This window comes from Perognathus longimembris, chromosome 2 (genome assembly GCF_023159225.1).
Source record: "Perognathus longimembris pacificus isolate PPM17 chromosome 2, ASM2315922v1, whole genome shotgun sequence".
NCBI lineage: Eukaryota > Metazoa > Chordata > Mammalia > Rodentia > Heteromyidae > Perognathus > Perognathus longimembris.
The window spans coordinates 71996407-72015565 of record NC_063162.1 but is presented as its reverse complement, the minus strand read 5'-3'; the positions used below and the strand labels follow the sequence as shown (position 1 = coordinate 72015565).

General features: G+C 43.4%; 1 protein-coding gene across 2 annotated transcripts in view; it reads right to left on the bottom strand.

Annotated features, from left to right (window-relative positions):
* Elmo1 (engulfment and cell motility 1) overlaps positions 1–19159 on the bottom strand; it is a 438867-nt gene that overhangs the window by 334495 nt on the left and 85213 nt on the right. For both annotated transcript variants that reach the window (XM_048339446.1, XM_048339445.1), the window contains exon 3: positions 17722–17869. In XM_048339446.1, coding sequence (XP_048195403.1) covers positions 17722–17799 — 78 coding nt within the window. In that variant the 5' untranslated portion in view covers positions 17800–17869. The remainder of the gene's footprint in view (positions 1–17721; positions 17870–19159) is intronic.

Below are 19159 nucleotides of genomic sequence, written 5' to 3'. Positions count from 1 at the left end.
ACCCTCTCCACGGGCAGGGAGAACAAATCACAGAGGAGTAATGGATGGTGAAGACAGAAAGAGAAAAACCCAGAAATAGAATACATGGTTCTGGATTTTCAGATACGCCCATTAAAAAAAATTATATATACATATATATTATGTATATACACGTACCTATATATGTGTTTATATGTATATGTACATATGTATACATGTGTGTATGTATCGATGTGCAAGCATGGTCTACATCTGCCTCTCTGACAGAGTCCAGTGCCTATTTCTGTCAACTGCATTGGCATCTAGCACTTCCTGGTCTGCCCCATTAACAGTCTCTGTTATGCAGACCAAACTTCTGCATCCCTCTGGGCTGTTAGGAACTTAAATGGATGTAAATTAAACAGGAATTCATTTTTAAGAGTTAAACACTGCAGAAAGGGAGAGGCCTTCTTTACCCTCTTCTGTTACTGAAAGAGCTTTTTTCCCCCAGAGTATACTTGTGTTGGGCACAAGGTCACTCCATCTGCTCTGCTGGGGAATTCTGAGCACTGTCCATAGAGTCCTCCCCAAGGGCCTCCGTAACCCCTGTGCAATGCCCCAACTCATTGTGCAGCGGATGACCCACACTTTGCCACCTCCACACGCTCAAGACCGTGTCTGCCTCTGCCCAGAACACTAAACACAATTCTTGAGAAAGGAGAAACCAAGAATATCTGAGTTTTCACATTTTTAATTTATTTAAATCGCCTAGGCCTTGTACCTCTTCATGGGGTGAGATACAGACATGGTACAGACCAGAGTGTGTAATGTTCAATTATCCACTCCAGGAACTAGCCTGTCCACTGGCACATTTATGCTATTTGGGGACATTTAATAATCATTTTTGCTACTTTTTATTAGCACACATTTATATAATACTGTGAGATTTCATTATTATATGCCATAAATGGACATAGTATAGTATGAACAAGTTCACCTGTTTTATTATCACATTCCCTTAACCTCCTGCTTGTACTGCTGAGTGGATCTCATTATGCTATATTCATATACAGAGTATGTATATGTGTATACCTATACTAAATGTACATATATATGCAAATGTATATATATATGTCTGTCTATATCTATCTATCTATCTGTCTGTCTGTCTATCTGTTCATCTCTCTGTTCTTCATCTTATGCATTACCTTACAATTCCGATTTACATCCCTGCCCTCACACTCACCTTTGACCATAATAAGTTAATTTTTGTAGTCATTCCTTCTAAACTGGGGGTATTGCTCAGTGGTACAGTGCACACTTGGTATGCATGAAGTCCTGTGTTCAAAACCTAGCACCCAACCCAGCATCTCTTCTATCCAACTGTACTCTTGTACCCCTTTAACCATCTTCTCTTCACTCCCCTCCCACACTTCAGTTTTCATGCTCTGGTAATCATCATTCGATTCCCTAGTACTTTAAGACTAACAGGTAAGTGAAAACATATATTTATTTGATTTTGTTTGAGGGGGATGATTTATTTCATTTAACATAATGTCTTCCAGAATTCCACAATGATAAGTGGGAAGATTCAGAAGCAGAGGTGAGGGGGAATGGAGAGGTACTTTTGACACCCTGTGTTGATTTCCTTTAGAACAAGGATGGAAGTGGTGACAGAAGCCCACAGTGGCACACATATTACTAGGTGCACAAGCCCTGGATCTCAGCACAGACCCGTTAGCTGGTCATGGCTCTCACTGTGAGCAAAGTGGCAGACATGTCCTCATAACTAAATGGCAGAGGAGCTTTAGGAACAAAACCTTTCCCAGGAAACATCAATTTTGGAAAGACAACAATTTTGTGCTTCTAACTGCTATAGACCCCTCCAGAATGTTAGTACATGGTAAGGTCCATCAGAGACGCTCCAGTTGCCAAATGGGACTTCTTACACCCTCAAAAATAAAGCATAAATAACCAGGTTGGGATTTGATCTTAAACTACATGGAAGCAACAGATCTGAGAAGGGGACTGTTACTGAGGTAGGCCAAGACTGTGAATGCAATTGTTCCCCTCAATTCAGCTTTTTAGGTGAAGCTTCCCACAGCATACTGTGAGTTTTAATTAAAGTCTGATTCATAGATATAGAATCAAGTTTAAAAAGACATATGTCTCTGGGATTCTATTGTATCTAGAATATTCTGAACCTGGATATATGACATGAATAAAAACTACTGAAGTACAAAGCTTAGAGACTTGATACAGAAAGATTAAAGAAAAAACTCAAAGCCACAAGGAATGGCAGCTACCTGAATACCCACCATGCAGCTTAGCCAGTTAAAATGAATGTTACATAAGGACTATGCAACCTAGCCAATTAAAATGACTGTTACATAAAGACCATTCAGCTTAGCCAATTAAAATGAATGTAGGGACAGGGCTGGCCTCAGAGTCCATTTTCTGGTTCTTCTACCTGCTCCAATCAAATGTGAGCCCCTCAACCACCAAGACCCTAATCCCAGCAGTGTTTTCAGACCCACCCTGGATTTCCATTCTTGTCTTCTTTCACTGATCTCATAGACTTAACTATTTTAAGTCTGTGGTTCTAATTCCAAACACTTTTAAACATCTCACTGTTAGAACATTTTAGCTCTCCTTCATCAACTGATAAAATACACAAGAATAAATCGTCAATCACAGCTCCCTGAGCCTCCATGTACCCCAGCAGTACAGCAGGCCCTCCCACCTCCCCACCACATCACAACCTAACACCTTCCCTTTCACTATGGCTACACTGCTGCACAGAAGAAGCATGGACTTCAACTTTCATCTTCAATCTAGTTATTTCCAGGTTATTTAGACTCCTGTATGGCATCCACTCCATAACCTCTCCCCACCCCTGTCATCCTGACTCTCTCATCTCAACATGGGATAATGATTACAACACACACACACACACACACACACACACACACACACACACACACACACACACACACACACACACACCCTGGAGCTTTCAATTCTGCTTCCGAAAGCCCAGGGCCTTCCTGAGCACCAGCCCATGTCCAGTAATGGCTTCCATAAGTTGCTGATGACATAGTCTGTTGTTAAATCAACACAAACTTAACTTCCATGGGTTTCTCAACTCTATTCGCCTACAAATGACTGTTCTTCCAGGCACATTTCCAGAAAACGTCATCAAATCTTGTTTTTCCTTTTCTGTGACACGGACATTTACAAGACACCAGTCTGCTCACGACTCCCCAAGTCTCCTCGTCTTCCATTTTCATTCCCAGACTCATCCTACCACCTTTGTTCTTAGGATTTCATCAGCAGATCCCTGAAAACAACCCTGCACCTCACTTCTCTCATTCTCTCTGATCACCATGCCAACTGTAAATGGACGAAATTGTTCCCTCTTTCCTCCCCAATGCTGCTCATGCCTCTCTGTTGTTGTAACATCCTTCATGGATTCTCAATGATGATTAGAAACTTGAAGTCTCCAAGTGTGACATGCAAGGCCTTCCATCATCTATACAAGTTCAACATACTTCTGCATAGGAAAAAGAAAAAAATGAAAAGTCCTATCTCCACACTTAGGCCACTTGATCAGTTGGAATGTCCCTGTCCTTCTTTTTGGTTCCCTTGTAACAGGGAAATATTTCCCATGGTTGAGCCTCCTCTTCCCAGCCCTGCCCAGAGAGACTGAATTGTTCTAACTGTACTTAGCACCATAACTGACTCTCCCCTCTCTCCCTTTTCTTCTTATCCCTGGAGAACAAAGCATCTTAATTCATCTCCCTCACCATCCATCCTTTGGTCCTGGCTATCACAGTAAGTAGATGCTAATCAAATATAAGAGGAGACTCAGTATGTCTCTGTTAAAATAAAAATTTAACAAAAGCCCAGATTTACTCATATGTGTGTAGGGGGGGGTGTCTTGAGACTTGAACTCAGAGCCTGGGTGCTGTCCTTGAGCTCTTTTTTGCTCAAGGCCAGTACTCTATTACTTGAACTACTGCTCCATTTCTGGCTTTTTATTTTAAGTAGAGATAAGAGTCTTGCGGTCTTTCTGGCCTGGGCTGACTTCAAATATCCATGCTCAAGTTTCAGCTTCCTGAGTACCTAGGATTATAGGTGGGAGCCACTGGGTGCCCAGCTGTGTTTTCGCTTTTACATAGGGTAGGGCGAATGGTGCATTTCAGAGGTGTGCTGATGGTCCAAGCTAAGAAATCATTTGTTTCCTAACAGGACAGCTGTATTTCTTCTTGTATGCTTTTCTGAGACTGTTTATATTGATAATTGTGTGCATGTGTGTGTGCACACACATGCATACATGCACACACACATGCCAATTGTAGGGCTGGAACTCAGGACTTGGGCACTGTCTTTGAGCTTTTGTACTCAAGGCTAGTGCTTTACCACTTTGAGCCACAGCTTCACTTTCAGTTTTCTGGTGGTTACTTGGAGATAGGAGTCTCCTAGACTATACAGTCTTGGCTGGCTTTGAACCATGATCCTCAGATACCAGCCTCCTGAGTAGCTAGGATTACAGGCGTAAGCCACCAGCATCTGACATAAAGCAAAGTATTTTTAAGGAGCGCTTGAATCCATCGGCATGTCCCCTATTTCCTACCACATGTACCATGACTAGGTGGCTCTAAGCAGCTCCTGGCCACAAGCTGCAGACACATGAAAGCTGTCACTCCACTCTGCACAGAATCAGTCTCCTGGGAATCACAGGAGGCTTGACTTGGAAATTGTGTAGCCAGAAGATGATAAAACAGACACTAGTACCATGCCTATTGTGCCAAACAGGTGAGCTGCCAGGGCTTTTCTCCAAGAGCCAACCCTGAGCAAAGGCTCCCACGCAGACCACACCAGTCTAGTTCCACAGCTTTGACAAGAACTCATTGTCTGAGCAGTAAATTCCAATCAGATGTCCTTCCCAGTGGTCATAGTTGTGAACATTTGCCTAGAAGCTTCACAAGAATATTCCTGTCTATCTTGCCAGCTCTTCAAGGCCTGGGACATTCTGCATAATACATGACCAGCTTTCTGTAGACTCACTGAGAAATTTGCCTTTCACCTGAGGGGGAAAAAAGCCTAAAATAAAAGTAATTTTGAGCCAGGCACCGGTGGCTAGCTACTCAGGAGGGTGAGATCTGAGGATCACGGTTTGAAGCCACTCTGGGCAGAAAAGTTCCCATGAGACTCTTATTTCTAATTAACCACTCAAAAACCAGAAGTTGCACTATGCTGTGCCTCAAGTAGTAGAATGCTAGCACAGAGAGTGCTCAGGCCCTGAGTTCAAGCCCCACTACCAACAAAAAAAGAAAGAAAGAAAAAAGAGAGGGGGGCGAAGGGAGGGAGGGAGGGAGAGAGGGAGGGAGGGAGGGAGGGAGGGAGGGAGGGAGGGAGGGAGGGAGGGAGGGAGGGAGGGAGGGAGGGAGGGAGGGAGGGAGGGAGGGAAGGAAGGAAGGAAGGAAGGAAGGAAGGAAGGAAGGAAGGAAGGAAGGAAGGAAGGTTGGTTGATTTTATATATGAGGCAAGCACTCTTGCCACTAGGCCATATTCCCAGCCCCAGAAAGAAAGATTTTGATCTATAATGAGAAAACTGGTTCTATTCCCTGTATTCCACAAACCTGCAAAGGAACTAAAAAATGAATTCCTAGACTTGCTTGAAAAATATTTGGATTCAGAATATTGGAGCAAAATTATTTAACTGCCTCTGTCAGTTTGCATAACATACAATCTATAGCTAATCCTTAAACCTTCTCTTTCCAAAGCCATCTTTTCAGCCCCAAAAGAGCTTGTTTTGCAGCATTAGCACGTTAGTGGCCAGGCCTCTATCTAAGCAGTAGTTTCCAAATCACACTTGTCCTTCCTGTTATCCACAGGAAGATCCACATTACAGCAGACAAGTCTTTGTTCTTCACTTTATATTATTCTGGGAATCTGGGGGAGGCAATGTCTGCCAGTACTGGGGCTTGAAAACAGGGCCTTGCACTCTCACTTAGCTTTTTCAATGAGGCCTAACATTCTACCACTTAAACCACAGCTCCACTTCCAGCTTTTGGCTAATTATTTGGAGATAAGTGTCTCATGGACTTTCCTGACTAGGCTGGCTTCAAACCTCCATCTTCAGATCTCACCTTCTAAGACTATAGGCATGATATGCCAGAACCCGGCTAGCCAAATTTAAATGTATGCAAAACCACTTATTTGGTAAAGCATTCATTTCTATATGAATCTGATCGGCAGTGTGCCATCACCATTTTCAAGGATTTAGCTTCCTTTTAAAGTACTTACTCTCTTTCTGCCTTAGCTCTATTCCCCAAGAGTTCTTGACTTAGCTGAATGAAGACAGTAAGTCCAAACACCAAATTTTGTTGCAAATGGCCACACTTGTTTTTTGATGGTGTTGTTTTTTTTGGGGAGGGGGGGCAGTTTGTTTCTAAGCTACATGATTAGTTTATATGCCATTTGCTGGCATGACTCTCTCTTCCTTATAAGTGAGTATTAGTCATCTTCTCCTCCTCATTTTTTCTCCCCTTCCTCTTTCTGACTCTCTCTCTCTCTCTCTCTCTCTCTCTCTCTCTCACATACACACCTTTAATGAAACATTGTCATAAATTCCAGAATTGACATCTCCCATTCTGATCTCCTCCTCCTCCTTCTTTTTGTGAGTTGTTGGGCTTGAACCCACAGAGCTGTCCCAGAGCTCTTTTTTGCTCAAGGCTTTGAGCCACAGCTCCACTTCCCATTTTCTGGAGGTTAATTGGAGATAAGGACTTTCCTGCCCAAGATGGTTTTGAACCGTGATCCTCAGATCTCAGCCTCCTGAGTAGCTAGGATTATAGGTGTGAGCCACCAGCTCCTGGCTCAGCTCCTTTCAACCTTTGTGCTTCTTCCTTGCTATAAGCCACATCCTCCTATTGCCTCCCTCTGTCTCTTAAATATCATGACCACTCCCCACACAGGCACAGAGAGACCCCCTAGGGATCCCTGTCTGTTTACTGAGGAGGTGGCTAGGCCAGTCTGGCAGGAGGCTTCTTCCCAGGAGACTTGCCCAGCTGCTGTCATTCATCAAACCCCACCCCACCCCATCTTGCCATGACAGGCCTGGCAGTTCCTGGATGCTGGACCACCTGCTCCTGACTGTCGGCCTTAACAAGGCCTCCAGGACTTCACCCAGACCCCAGGCACACCTCAGGCTGTTGCTGCCCACATTGCTCCCTTACACCTGTGTGCTGAAGCTGGCAGTGCCCCACTGGTGGACCACACACCTGTTAGTGACTGCACATTGCAGGCTCAGTTCTCTGCAGAGATAAACCACACTTGGCGCTCATCAATGTCCAGCATGTCAGCCCCAGGAAGAAAGCTTGGCTTTGCCAGTGTGTCTAATCAAGCAGACAAAATGCTCCAGGGATGCTAGGAAGCAAACAGATATCACAAAGCCATTTGAGATGGCTTGATACTTGCTTTTCTTTTGAGCGAATTTAGACAAAAAGCCTCTGGTCCCAGCTAGCCTAAGCATGAAGATAAGATCCTATTCAAAAAGTTAACTAAAGATTAGGCAGGCATTGGTGGCTCATGCCTATAATCCAAGTTACTCAGAAGGCTGAGATATAAGGGTCATGGTTCAGAGCTAGCCCAGGCAGACAAATCCAAGAGACACTTATCTCCAAGTAACTAGCAAAAAGCCAGAAGTGGAGCTGTCACTCAAGTGGTAGTACACCAACTTTGAGCGAAAAGTTTTAGGCTCTGAGTTTAAGACTCAATATTTTATTACTGTATTATAATATTAAAATTTATAATATTTATAATATAATACATAGTACCATATTATAAGTAATATAATAGATTATGGTGTTATATTACAGTATTATAATAACAATAATAAATAATAACAACAAACCAAAAGGGCTCAAGATGTAGCCTACGTGGGAAAGCATGAAGCCCTAGGCTCAAACTACCAAAATGAAAAAAAAAAGTTAAAAAGTCTCTTGGGACTGAACTCCAGCTTCTTCAGTAACTGACTTTGTAACATTAGACCTATTGCTTCCCTTCTTAATACTCTGGTTTTCTCTTCTGTCCCTAGGGTAAATGCAATAACACAAACAAAGGAGGGTCACAAATGAGGAAAGCTCCTTAAATAGAACTGATATGTAGTAAGATATTATATAACGGTACCTCCAAAGAGATCCACTTACTTCTTACATGCTCTGTCTGGACACTTCGCCAATCCCTTAAAAACTGGCTTGTTAAAGAAATGAATAACCAAGCAAGGTGGCTCGTGCCTGTGATCCTAGCTACGTGGGAGGCTGACATTGGGCAAGACAACAGTTCAGGACCAGTCTAGGCATCAAAGTTTTCAAGTTACCTTTGCCACTGAGAGTTGGGTAAAGTGGTACACCTGTGTTATTTCATCAACAACTGGAAGCTGAAAACAGGCAGATCACAGTCCAGGCACAGGCCTGGGCAGGAAATGAGATCCTATCTCAGAAATAACCAGCACACACATATTCGCTCTCATATTTGGATGCTAGACCCAGAAAATAAACAAAAGTGAACACATACCGAATCCTGTACCTACATATATGATCAATCTGATTAAAGTACCACACATGCATGTGTGAAGGACCATGGTGAAGCCCCTTTGAACAAGTACCCTGAACTCTAACAAAAACAAACATTAGGAAGGTAAAACACCTCTTGTATGTGGTGAGGGAATCAGTGGGAGGGGTGAAGCGAATGGAGAGGGTGAAGAGGAGTAAATGGGGCCAAAATCTTTTATATGCATGTGTGAAGATGAGCAATGAAGCACATTGAAACTGATCTGGGAAGGAGAGAGGATGGAGGGGAGTGATGGAGAGAGGGAGTCAGATCAAGGCGCACTCTGTGCATTATGGACATGTCAAAATGCAACTTCAAACAGCCAATGAAAGAAATTGTTGGCGGTGGGACTTAGCATTAGAGCTCCTGCCTAGCAAAGAGGAGACCCTGGGTTCAAAACGAAGGACTGCCAAAGGAAAGGAAAAAAATGGAGTATCTATTTCCTCCTTCTTCCTTAAAGTGACCAGCCTTTAAATACTACCTTTTGTCCTTCATTCATCCTGCTTTTATTCTTAAAGTCATTTTCGTGTGTTTTGATAACTAAATTCTGCCTACTTGAAAGGCAGAGCTGCCCCTGAGATACTCTGTCACTTCTCAGGCATGTAGGTAACAAATATAGATGAAGAACACATCTGTTATCAGATTTTTAGTTTCTTTCCCTTTGTTTCTAATCTTTTTCTGGCTGTTCCTGAGACTCAGGCAGGCAGCTGGAGGTGGGACCAGCACAGAGCAGAACAATCTCACTCCCATTCTCTCATCTGTCCTTTCTAGCACCCACATGCTCCTGCACCCTTTTAATTGCAAAACTCTTTTCTACACAGGTTTGAAAGGTTTAGGTCCTAGACTATTAACAAAAAGCTTTTCTCTCGTGCTTTAAAAGAATCTGACAGATGCTTTATTCTGTCTTGCTGAGGCAATAGGGCACAGAAAAGCACTTGGGTTTCCCTTTGCTTTTATAGATGGAAATTCACTCAACATATTCTTCATGGCAGTTATCAGTAATGTTGGCCTGGGAAAAGAGGAAACACAGCTCCCAAAACACTGGGAAAGGATGCTCAGATCGACCACAGATTGTAGAAACTTTAAGGAGCAGTAAGCCATCCAGTTCTTAGTCCTGAGGACATCATGTGAATGACACCACTTTATTATAGTTTTATACTCCTCCAATGAGCTGGAGACTGCGCTTTGAGCCACACGGAGCTGGTACAGATGGATCTGCTGTGCTAGGACAGGTGTTCTCTTAAGCACATCTTCACTAGTCTGAACAATGATGGCAAAACTATGCTTCACCAAGGCAAAGTTAGCTGGGTGTTTGGAAAGCAAGCATTTTGACACCAACTGTGATGTGAATCATGAACTGAAGACTCCAGTCATTATCAGAAATGACAGGAGGGGCTGACAACCACCTCCCCAAGGCAGGATAACCATGGTATCAAATTAATTTTGAAAACTGAAAGATGACAGGACAGGCCACTTTTTTTTCCCCCTTGAAGAATGTTGATTTGTTTCAAAAATGATTTACGAAAAAGACTTGTTTCAAGCTTCATGGAGCTAATTAAATAGATTTACACCAAGATAAATTTGATCTTTGTGTCACAAAACCACTGGACTATGAAGAGGGGCATAACTGATTATGAGTTATGAGACATAACTGAATGAGTAGGCTAAAGATAATAAGCAAATATCCTTTCTTCTTTCTTTTTCCTTTGGCAGTACTGGCGTCTGAACTCAAGGCCTGTACTTCTAGGTTGCTTGTTCAGCTGGCATACTACCTACCTATTGAGCCAGGCCTCCAGGCCAACTTTCTGCTGGTTATTTTGGAGAGAAAAATGTCTTACGGACTTTTCTTCCCATGCTGGCTTTGAACCATGATCCTTCCGATCTCAACCTCCTGAGTAGCTAGGATTATAAACATGAGCCACACACACTCTTTTAGACATTCTAAAATACTACTAATCTATAGACACTCATTTCTCTTCATTTGGAAGAGAAACGGCAATTGCAGAAGACACATACAAAGATGAACAATACAAAATTATAGCACTGTTTGTATCAATGATGATCTTTAATGAGCCCCTTCCTCATCTCTATTTATCCCACAGCAATATTGCTATGGTGACAAGGAATCGTTTTCCCTAAAATTGGACTTTCTCTGATAGCAATACCAATCAGTTTCCTAATTCTATCTCCCTCTTTATTAATCTTCCTTAATCTCCATCTTCTTTAGAAAGTACTTGCAGATAACTCTGCACTGTCTCACTCCATGACCTTGTAATCCAGGGTTCACAGGCAATCAGTCCTAGTCTTCAGTCTGCTTGCCTTCATCCATACCAAGCAGTCTATTTATCTTGGTTGAATTCCTACATGGAAGCTTTGCTATCTTTATAGACATGGTATGAAGCTAAGAAGACAGATGAAGCAGGGTTCACAGAAATGGCTGTCTATCCAGATAGGCCATCCAATCCTTCTGTTCACAGAAAAGGTGAGCGGACACAAGGAATTCAGCTAAATTTTGAAGGCAGAGTAGGATCCAAGTTCAACTTCCACATGGTGCTAGGAAGGCTTGTCAACTACCAAGAAGCTGACACTGGAAGTAAGACAGCAGGAAAAAAGAATACTGAGATGAACTAGTAGAACAGGGCATATTAAGAGGTAAGTTCAAGCCAGGAACAGTGGTGTCCGCCTATAATCCTGGATGCTGCAAGAACTATAGTTCCAGAGAAGTCGATGCAAAAAGTCCCAAGGACTCCATCTCCACAGAAAACAAAAAGCTGGGTATAGTGATGCACACTTGTCATCTCTGCTAGGGAAGAAAGTGCAAATAGGAGGATAACAGTCCACATACCAGCTCAAGAAGAAACAAGATCTTGTCTCAACTAACTAGAGTAAAAAGGGCTGGCGGCATGACCCACATAGAAGAGTCTGCTTAGCAAGTATGAAGCCTTCACTTCAAACTCCAGTACAACAACAACAAACAATAACAATTTTAAAAAAAGTGAGTTCTCATTTCTCCTTCATCTTTTCCCCCTTTGACTCATCTCCTGTCACAAACTGGTAGGTCTAGGTTTGTAAGTGGAGGCACCAAATTCAGCTCATTGATGGCTAAGGGATGAGACAGCCACCTGGCAAAGTGTGAAGGGACAGAGACTTCAAACAAAGGACCCTTTAAGGAGACAGGGGCACAGTGAGTGTAGCCAGATCTGAAGATTAATAAGGCAGGCATTGTAGGAAGGACCTATTCTAACAATGGTACAATCTCATCCTTGCCCTCCCCCCAAACCCTAAGGTCCCCTAGCTTCATCACACTGGCATGAGTGTGTGTGTGTGTGTGTGTGTGTGAGAGAGAGAGAGAGAGAGAGAGAGAGAGAGAGAGAGAGAGAGAGAGAGAGAGAGAGAGAGAGAGAGAAAGAGAGAGAGAGAGAGAGAGAGAGAGAGTATCCTGGGGCTTAAACTCAGGACCTGGGTGCTGTTCTTAAGCTTCACTTTGCTCAAGGCCAGCATTTTACCACTTGAGCCACAGCACCATTTCTGGCTCAACCACACTTGCATTGCTTATGACCACTTAGCTGACTCTCCTGAAAAAAAAAACAAAAAAAAAACCAATGCCAGTAACTACAAAGTTTGAGGAAACTACACCATATCCTCAAACACTGACAATTTTGAGTGTGCTATGCTACTGAGAAGATTGTGGGAGGCTCCTGTGGTGTTTCATGGTATGTTCAATGACTCATTGCATAGGTAACAGAGAATATGAACCAAGACAGACTCATGTAATTTTATAATCTGGGTTTTTGAACTTCATCCAAATTTAGAGTTGTTGCAACAAAAAGCCCAGATGCCCAGAGGTCACACCTGAGAGGACGAGGCTGCTATTCTAGTCTCCAGCACAAAGGTAAGTACAATGGTTTCTTTTTGCAGTACTGGAGTTTGAATTCAGGTCTTTGTGTTGCTAGGTGGGCACTCTACCACTTAAACCACATCTCTAAGTCCTCTATTCTTCATTTTCATTATTTTTCAGATCTCACATTTTTGCCTGGGGATGGCCTCTGATCACAATCTTAGTATGTATGGTTTCCCTAGTTGCTGGGATCACAGTGTACAACAAGCCCAGGCTGTTTGTTGAGATGAGGGTCTCATTAACTTGATACCCAGACTGCAACTGCAATCCCTATCTCTACACTGGAGTAGCTGAGAGTCCAGTCGTTGCTGGCCCAGGCCTTGCTAATCTCCTGACAAATGCTACCTAAAGTTCAATGTGCATGACTATGGTAATAGCAGACCTTTGCTCACCCATGATTTGCATGAATCATGATGAAATCCTAAGTGAACACTAAAACTTCTCACACCATACTCTGGAAGTGAAAGTTCTTCCCTCCTCTCCAGCTTGAATTACTTCGAATACCAAATCCCCACCAATTCTACTTCTCTGTGGTCCCTTTGGGGCCCAAGCCAATTCAACATATCCACATGTAAACTCCATCTTAACTCTCTGACTTCTCAACTTACGTTCATCTTCTACTCTGCCTGAACTTCTACCTTTCTATTCTGTTCGTTTTCACTCTTGCTGCTTCAATCTGAGGCCATGCTCTAAACTTGCCTGCTTATTCTGACTGTGGCTATCGAGGAAAGCAGATGATAATTGGGCGGTGTAGAGTATTTCTGAATGTGCAATAAGTAAAAAGGCCTAACTGAATGGATGGTCACATGGGATACGGAGTAGCTAACTAACAATGTCATAGAAATGAGCGGCCGAAAAAGCAAGCTGGAAGCAACACAAGGCCAAAATGCTTCATTCATTCATTGGTACGAAGATCTGAACTTGCAGTCTTACTTGTTTGCTGAGCAGGTCCTCAACCTCTGAGCCGTGCTTCCAGCTCACTGCAGACTTTCTGATGGGAAAGTGTCGCAGTAAGATGTGTTTTCCCCAAGGACTGGAGACTTCACTGGAAGCTTACAGATCAGTAACATGGACAAACTGACAAATGACCCAAAACATAACAAGATTTTGAAAGGAGCTCTGACCATGTGAATAGCCAGTCCACTCTCTTCCTCACCACTGTGAGTGAACTTGCCACATTTTGGTGGATGTTGTCACCATCAACATGGCTGACCATACGGAAATCTTAAAATTCCCCCCAGTACCCCGTTCTACTTAAATATTGCCTATTTAAATACAGCCTTTCCTTCATGGATTCACTTCTTAATTAGTGTTAGGGTTAGGGTTAGGGTTAGAAAAGTAGGTTGGGACTCCAACCCAGTTTGGCACTCATATTTTTCATTCCTTTATCTCTCTGTTATGTTGTGGGTCAATCTTCTACCCACATTCTCCAAAGCACCAATTCTCTCTTTATCCAAATCCACTTCAGGATGAAGTGCCTTACTGATTTTAAACAACCGTTATTGTTTTCATTACATTTAACTTGTTCCCTGGAGGCTTTCATTTTTGAGATTTCTAATTGGCTCTTTCCAGGTTCGTTTGTCCTTTATTTACACTAGAGAACTTTGTGTTCGTCATCTCTCACTTCTATGGGTATCAGTCCCTGTCCTGCAAAGTTCTCTCCTTGGGGAAACTTAACACTTGTTTTTTTAAGTTCTTTCAGTATCCTTCCACCTTGACTAATTAGAGCAGCAGCAGATATAATAAAGCAAAACCCCAGTGGCGGGACCTGACTAGATAGAGAAGTGCAGGGGAAGAGAAAGGCTAGGAAGATGTCATCCAAGGCTACAGGTGGACACTAAACTCCATAACTGTGGTATGGACCTTTGGGGTCCTAAATGTGGAAGATGATTAGGCCACAAGGTGTAGTCTTACTAAAGAGGCACAGGGAAGCCTGGGTGTCTGTTGCTTTCAATTATCTAGCCAAAAGTACTTTGTTATAACAACCAGAAGAATGAAAACAAAGATTTATCATCATAGCTGTAACCCATACTATGCTGCTAAATCCCAACTACCTTTTAGTAGTGGTTTGACTCTCTGCATGGAGTTCTGGGTCCAGGACTGAGAAATGCAAGGGTGTATGAGGCTTGTAGCTTCTGTGTATGCAGAAAAGCACCGCCTTAGCCCCACACGGCCCCTTTTAGTGGAAATCCAGCAAAAGACAATAGAAGCCAGAACAGAGGCCAAGAAGAAGCTAGCTACTATGACTGACACAGCTCCTTGGAAAGATTTTGACAGTCTATTGGTTAAAAGGTCCCAGGAACTTTTCCTCCTGACAGAAAACACACAACTGTCACCTCCAAACTAACTAAGATGGGAAGTTACAGGCAAGTCACCCTGGGCAGATCAGAAATCTCCTTGGAATACAACAGGCTGAGTGAGCTGATAATCACCAATGAAGAAACTTCTCCCACTAATTCATTAACACTACAGGGAGACCCCCAACGTTCTGGAAACAACTAAACGTCTCACGATGGTTTCTCAAGCTATAGGAACCCCTGCATCGGATCCATCTGGTGATTATCAGACAGCATTAGGCCACTCCCACCACCCATCTCCAGGATGGCAGAGGGAAGACCCCTGCAGGAGGAAGACTAGACCGCCTGGGTGGTTCTTGTACACACCAATGGAGGGGCACACACAACCCCACAGAACACAGCACAGCAATGTTGACTTCACCCTCTAAAACTGGCTCTTCATGAAACAGCATCTACCTACACAGGTTAAAAAGGAGCTAAACAATGGGAGGGAGAGAGGCCAATTTCCTGCTCCTGACTGAACAGGTAGCAGACTATCTAAGGAACAACCATTGGTTCAACACTTCAATGTACATGGACAACATGGATAGTGTTTCCAGTTCCTGTGCCCTGGTCTTGCTCCACTACAAAATGACAGCTGCCACAAACACTGCCATACTTGAGCCACTGCAAGTCAGTGGGAGTCTGAGCTCCTAAATCTCAGTGATGGTGTTTTCTGGCAGCCTGCAATTTAGTCAACTGCTTCTAACTTCAGTCCAAAGACAATTCCTGGAGTTATGGCTTAGCCTGACACTCAGGGACAAATCCTGCCATTTCTCTGAACTTCAAATATTCTCATCTGTGAAACCAGAATAATCACCAAGAAGGAAAGAAAGGAGCGTCACGTACCTCCAGATACAATGCACTGAGAAGGACAAGAGTTCACTTCTCTGGTATTTCTGTCCCAAATGCAAAGTCTAAAACTAATTGGTGGATAGGTCAGAAAACTTCAAACTACTTTCTATAATACTGTTGTCATATATTCTACAAAGATTCACAAAAAATAAAGACGGGCTGGGGATATGGCCTAGTGGCAAAAGTGCTTGCCTCGTATACTTGAAGCCCTGGGTTCAATTCCCCAGCACCACATATACAGAAAATGGCCAGAAGTGGCGCTGTGACTCAAGTGGCAGAGTGCTAGCCTTGAGCAAAGAGAAGCCAGGGACAGTGCTCAGGCCCTGAGTCCAAGGCCCAGGACTGGCAAAAAAAAAAAAAGATAAAGAAAGACTAAGGGGTTGTTCCCTATGACTAGAGACCAGAGCATCATGACAATAAACATAGTATATAACCCTGGATGGAATATCAGACTGCAGGGAATTTTAGAAGAAAAAGAAAAGTCTCACTTGAGAATATCAATTATAGTGATGTTGGCCAGGCTTAGTGGACCACACCTTTAACCATAGCTGTTCAAGAGGCTAAGAACTAGGGATCATGGTTCAAATCCAGCCCAGGCAGGAAAGTCTGTGAGACTGCAATTAACCACCAGGAAAACAGGAGTGTTACTTTGGCTCAAAGTGGTAAAGAGCTAGCCTTGAGCACCAAAGGTCAAGAAAAATGCCCAAGCTCTGAGTTCAAGCCACACAACACACACACACACACACACACACACACACACACACACACACACTTAAATGTTTTAAAAATAAACTGATGTTGGTGTGCTGACGACATCTCCTTGCCAACAACCCCCACCCCAAATACACCTTTCCTTACATTCCAATGAAAACTGCAAAAATTGCCCTATATCGTTTAGCGATTCCTTTTAATTCTCTCTCTGCTATAGCAGTCCTGCATTCAGTGACCTTCATCCAGATAATATGCCCAGGAACAAAATATCATGTAATTTTGAAGCAGCATTGTGACCACAAAGATTAGAGTTGCCATGGTATTCAAACTGGGAAAATGGAGAAAACCATCTAGAATCCTACATTAGAGGCTTTTTGAAACCTGTAAGTGGATATTAAGTCTCAACCTCTCTTTCCTCCCCTCGTTCCCTGTAGAATACCCACACGGAGGCCAGAATGAAGCTTTGCAGACCATCTGCCATCCAACAGTGACTAAGAAAGAACCAGACCTTGTGACCACACTCAAGCCAAAGGATAGCTCAACCCTCTCTCACAAGCCTTCAGGGTATTTTTCATTCAGTAAACATTTCCTGAATGTCTGGTGTACACAGAACAACCCGCTAGATAAATACTTGGTAAATTTACACTAGTAATAAAATTACAATTGGCTGGGATCCAAAACTGGAGTCCCTCAATGTCAATCTCATTTGAAAGCTGTTAACATTAACAAGTGGCAATGCACTCATTCAGCTGCTTCTCCAACAAGTGAAGAATGATTAACCTGGGCTAGTGGTTCACGTCTATAAATTCTAGCTACTCAGGAGGCTGAGATCTGAGGATTATGGGTCAAGGCCAGCCCAGGCAGGAAAGTTTATGAGACTCTTATCTCCAGTTAACCAGCAAAAAGCCAGAAGTATGACTCAAGTGGTAGAGTGCTAGCCTTGGGGAGAGGGGAGGAACCAAGTCAATGTGCAAGGCCCTGAGTTCAAGTCATACTACTGGCACACACACAAAAAAAGTTTTAAAAATTCAGGCAATGAACATTTACATTGTGGATATTCCGAGTCATGGAAAGGAGGGGCTCCCCAGTCAGCAGCTTGGGAGCCCCATCCACCAGTCCCTGTTCCACTGCTCATGGCTGCGAACACAGCCCTAAGCAGGGACACCACCGAGCAGAAATGAGAAGAATGGACAAGCCCATCCACTGCCAACACCACGGAGAAGGGACACCACGCCATGCTGTATCTGTTACCATACAGCATTGTCAACACAGCCAAAGAGAAAAAGGGGAAACATTCCCTCACAGGAAGGAAGCTGACGGCCCAACTGCGTCTAGGTCACTAACCTGGTCGATCTCCATGAGTTTTGGGTAGGCGCCGGGCCATTCTATGGCCACCTTGACAATGTCTGCCGGTGGCGGCATGGTCAGAACCCCGAATCTTCACAGCCTGCGGCACTGGGGATCCTCCAGCCAGGGCCTCACGTGTCCACACCTAATGAAAACGACAAAGAGAAAGAGAAGTTGCTAGGCATAAAGGCAGGGCGGGTTCTGCTTCATCATTTCCTGTTTTCACCCCTGGTTTAGGCATGAGAAACCGCTCTTCTTGTCGCCTGCAGGGGCACAATACATACGTAGCACCACAGGCTCCCCAAGAAAGATAGGGGGAGACACGCCCTGAGTCTAGGTCTACAGGACCTGTCCTGAGGACGGAGCTTATAAACAGAAAGTGGCCTCTTCCCAGTGAAGCCCAGGCTCAGATCCCCACAGCCTGTTCCATCTGTCCAGACATGCATGGCCAGCTCTGTCTGTCCAAACATACACAGGAATACCTGCCCCATGGCTAGGCAATGGCCAGGAAGCCATTGTTATTTAAAGCATTTTCTGTGTATCACAAATAGATCTCTAAAGTACAGCCACCAGGATGTCAAGAGGAAGGAAAAATATCCAGGAGTTTACACACACACACACACACACACACACACACAAAGGCTCCAAAGGCCAGTCACACAATGATATCTTTCAGGGATGGGGAAATGCACGCATGTGGCTAGAACAGCATTCCACAGACCTTGGATTTTCACTGGCTAGTGCTGCTTGCACAAAGAAGCTGGCCTCATCCTCCACTGCCTTGCACACTTCTGTAGTTTTTAACTGCTGAAAGTCATGTAACAGCACATGTCCAAATGTACAGCAGTGTCTTTTCCCTCAGTGTGACACTCCCAGCCACCAACTACTTCATTCCCCAGCCTCCTGCTCTCCAGATATTCAAAGTCACTCATTCTTTATGTAGCCTTCTAAAAAGACCCTGGGAGAGGCAACAAAACATCATTACATTTCCTCTTCCTTTACTCCCTACTTTGTATATTTTCAGTACAGATTCTGAGTCTTCATGCAGTACTTCAGAGGGAGAATCCTGGCTCACTTTACTGCTACATGGCAGTTCAAGCATGGAGACAGCTCACATGAATCTCAACTCTGCTGGGGTGGTTCTGGGGTTCCCTTCTCTTTTCCCCTATGGACATTTTAAACAAGACAGTAGTGCACAAGCTAATGCATATGTAATATGGCACGTGTAAAAGCGTATCGATATAACCTAGTCCCAGAAGTAAAACGACTGAGTGGGAAGAATATGTACAGTTTTAACTATTATTAATTATTATTATTATTATATATTAAATAGCACTAGTGTTTGAACTCAAGGACTGCAATTGTTAGCAATCTAAAGCTTAACACTGAGCCATATGTCCAGTTGTTTCTTACATTCTGTTTTTGCACTGGTTAT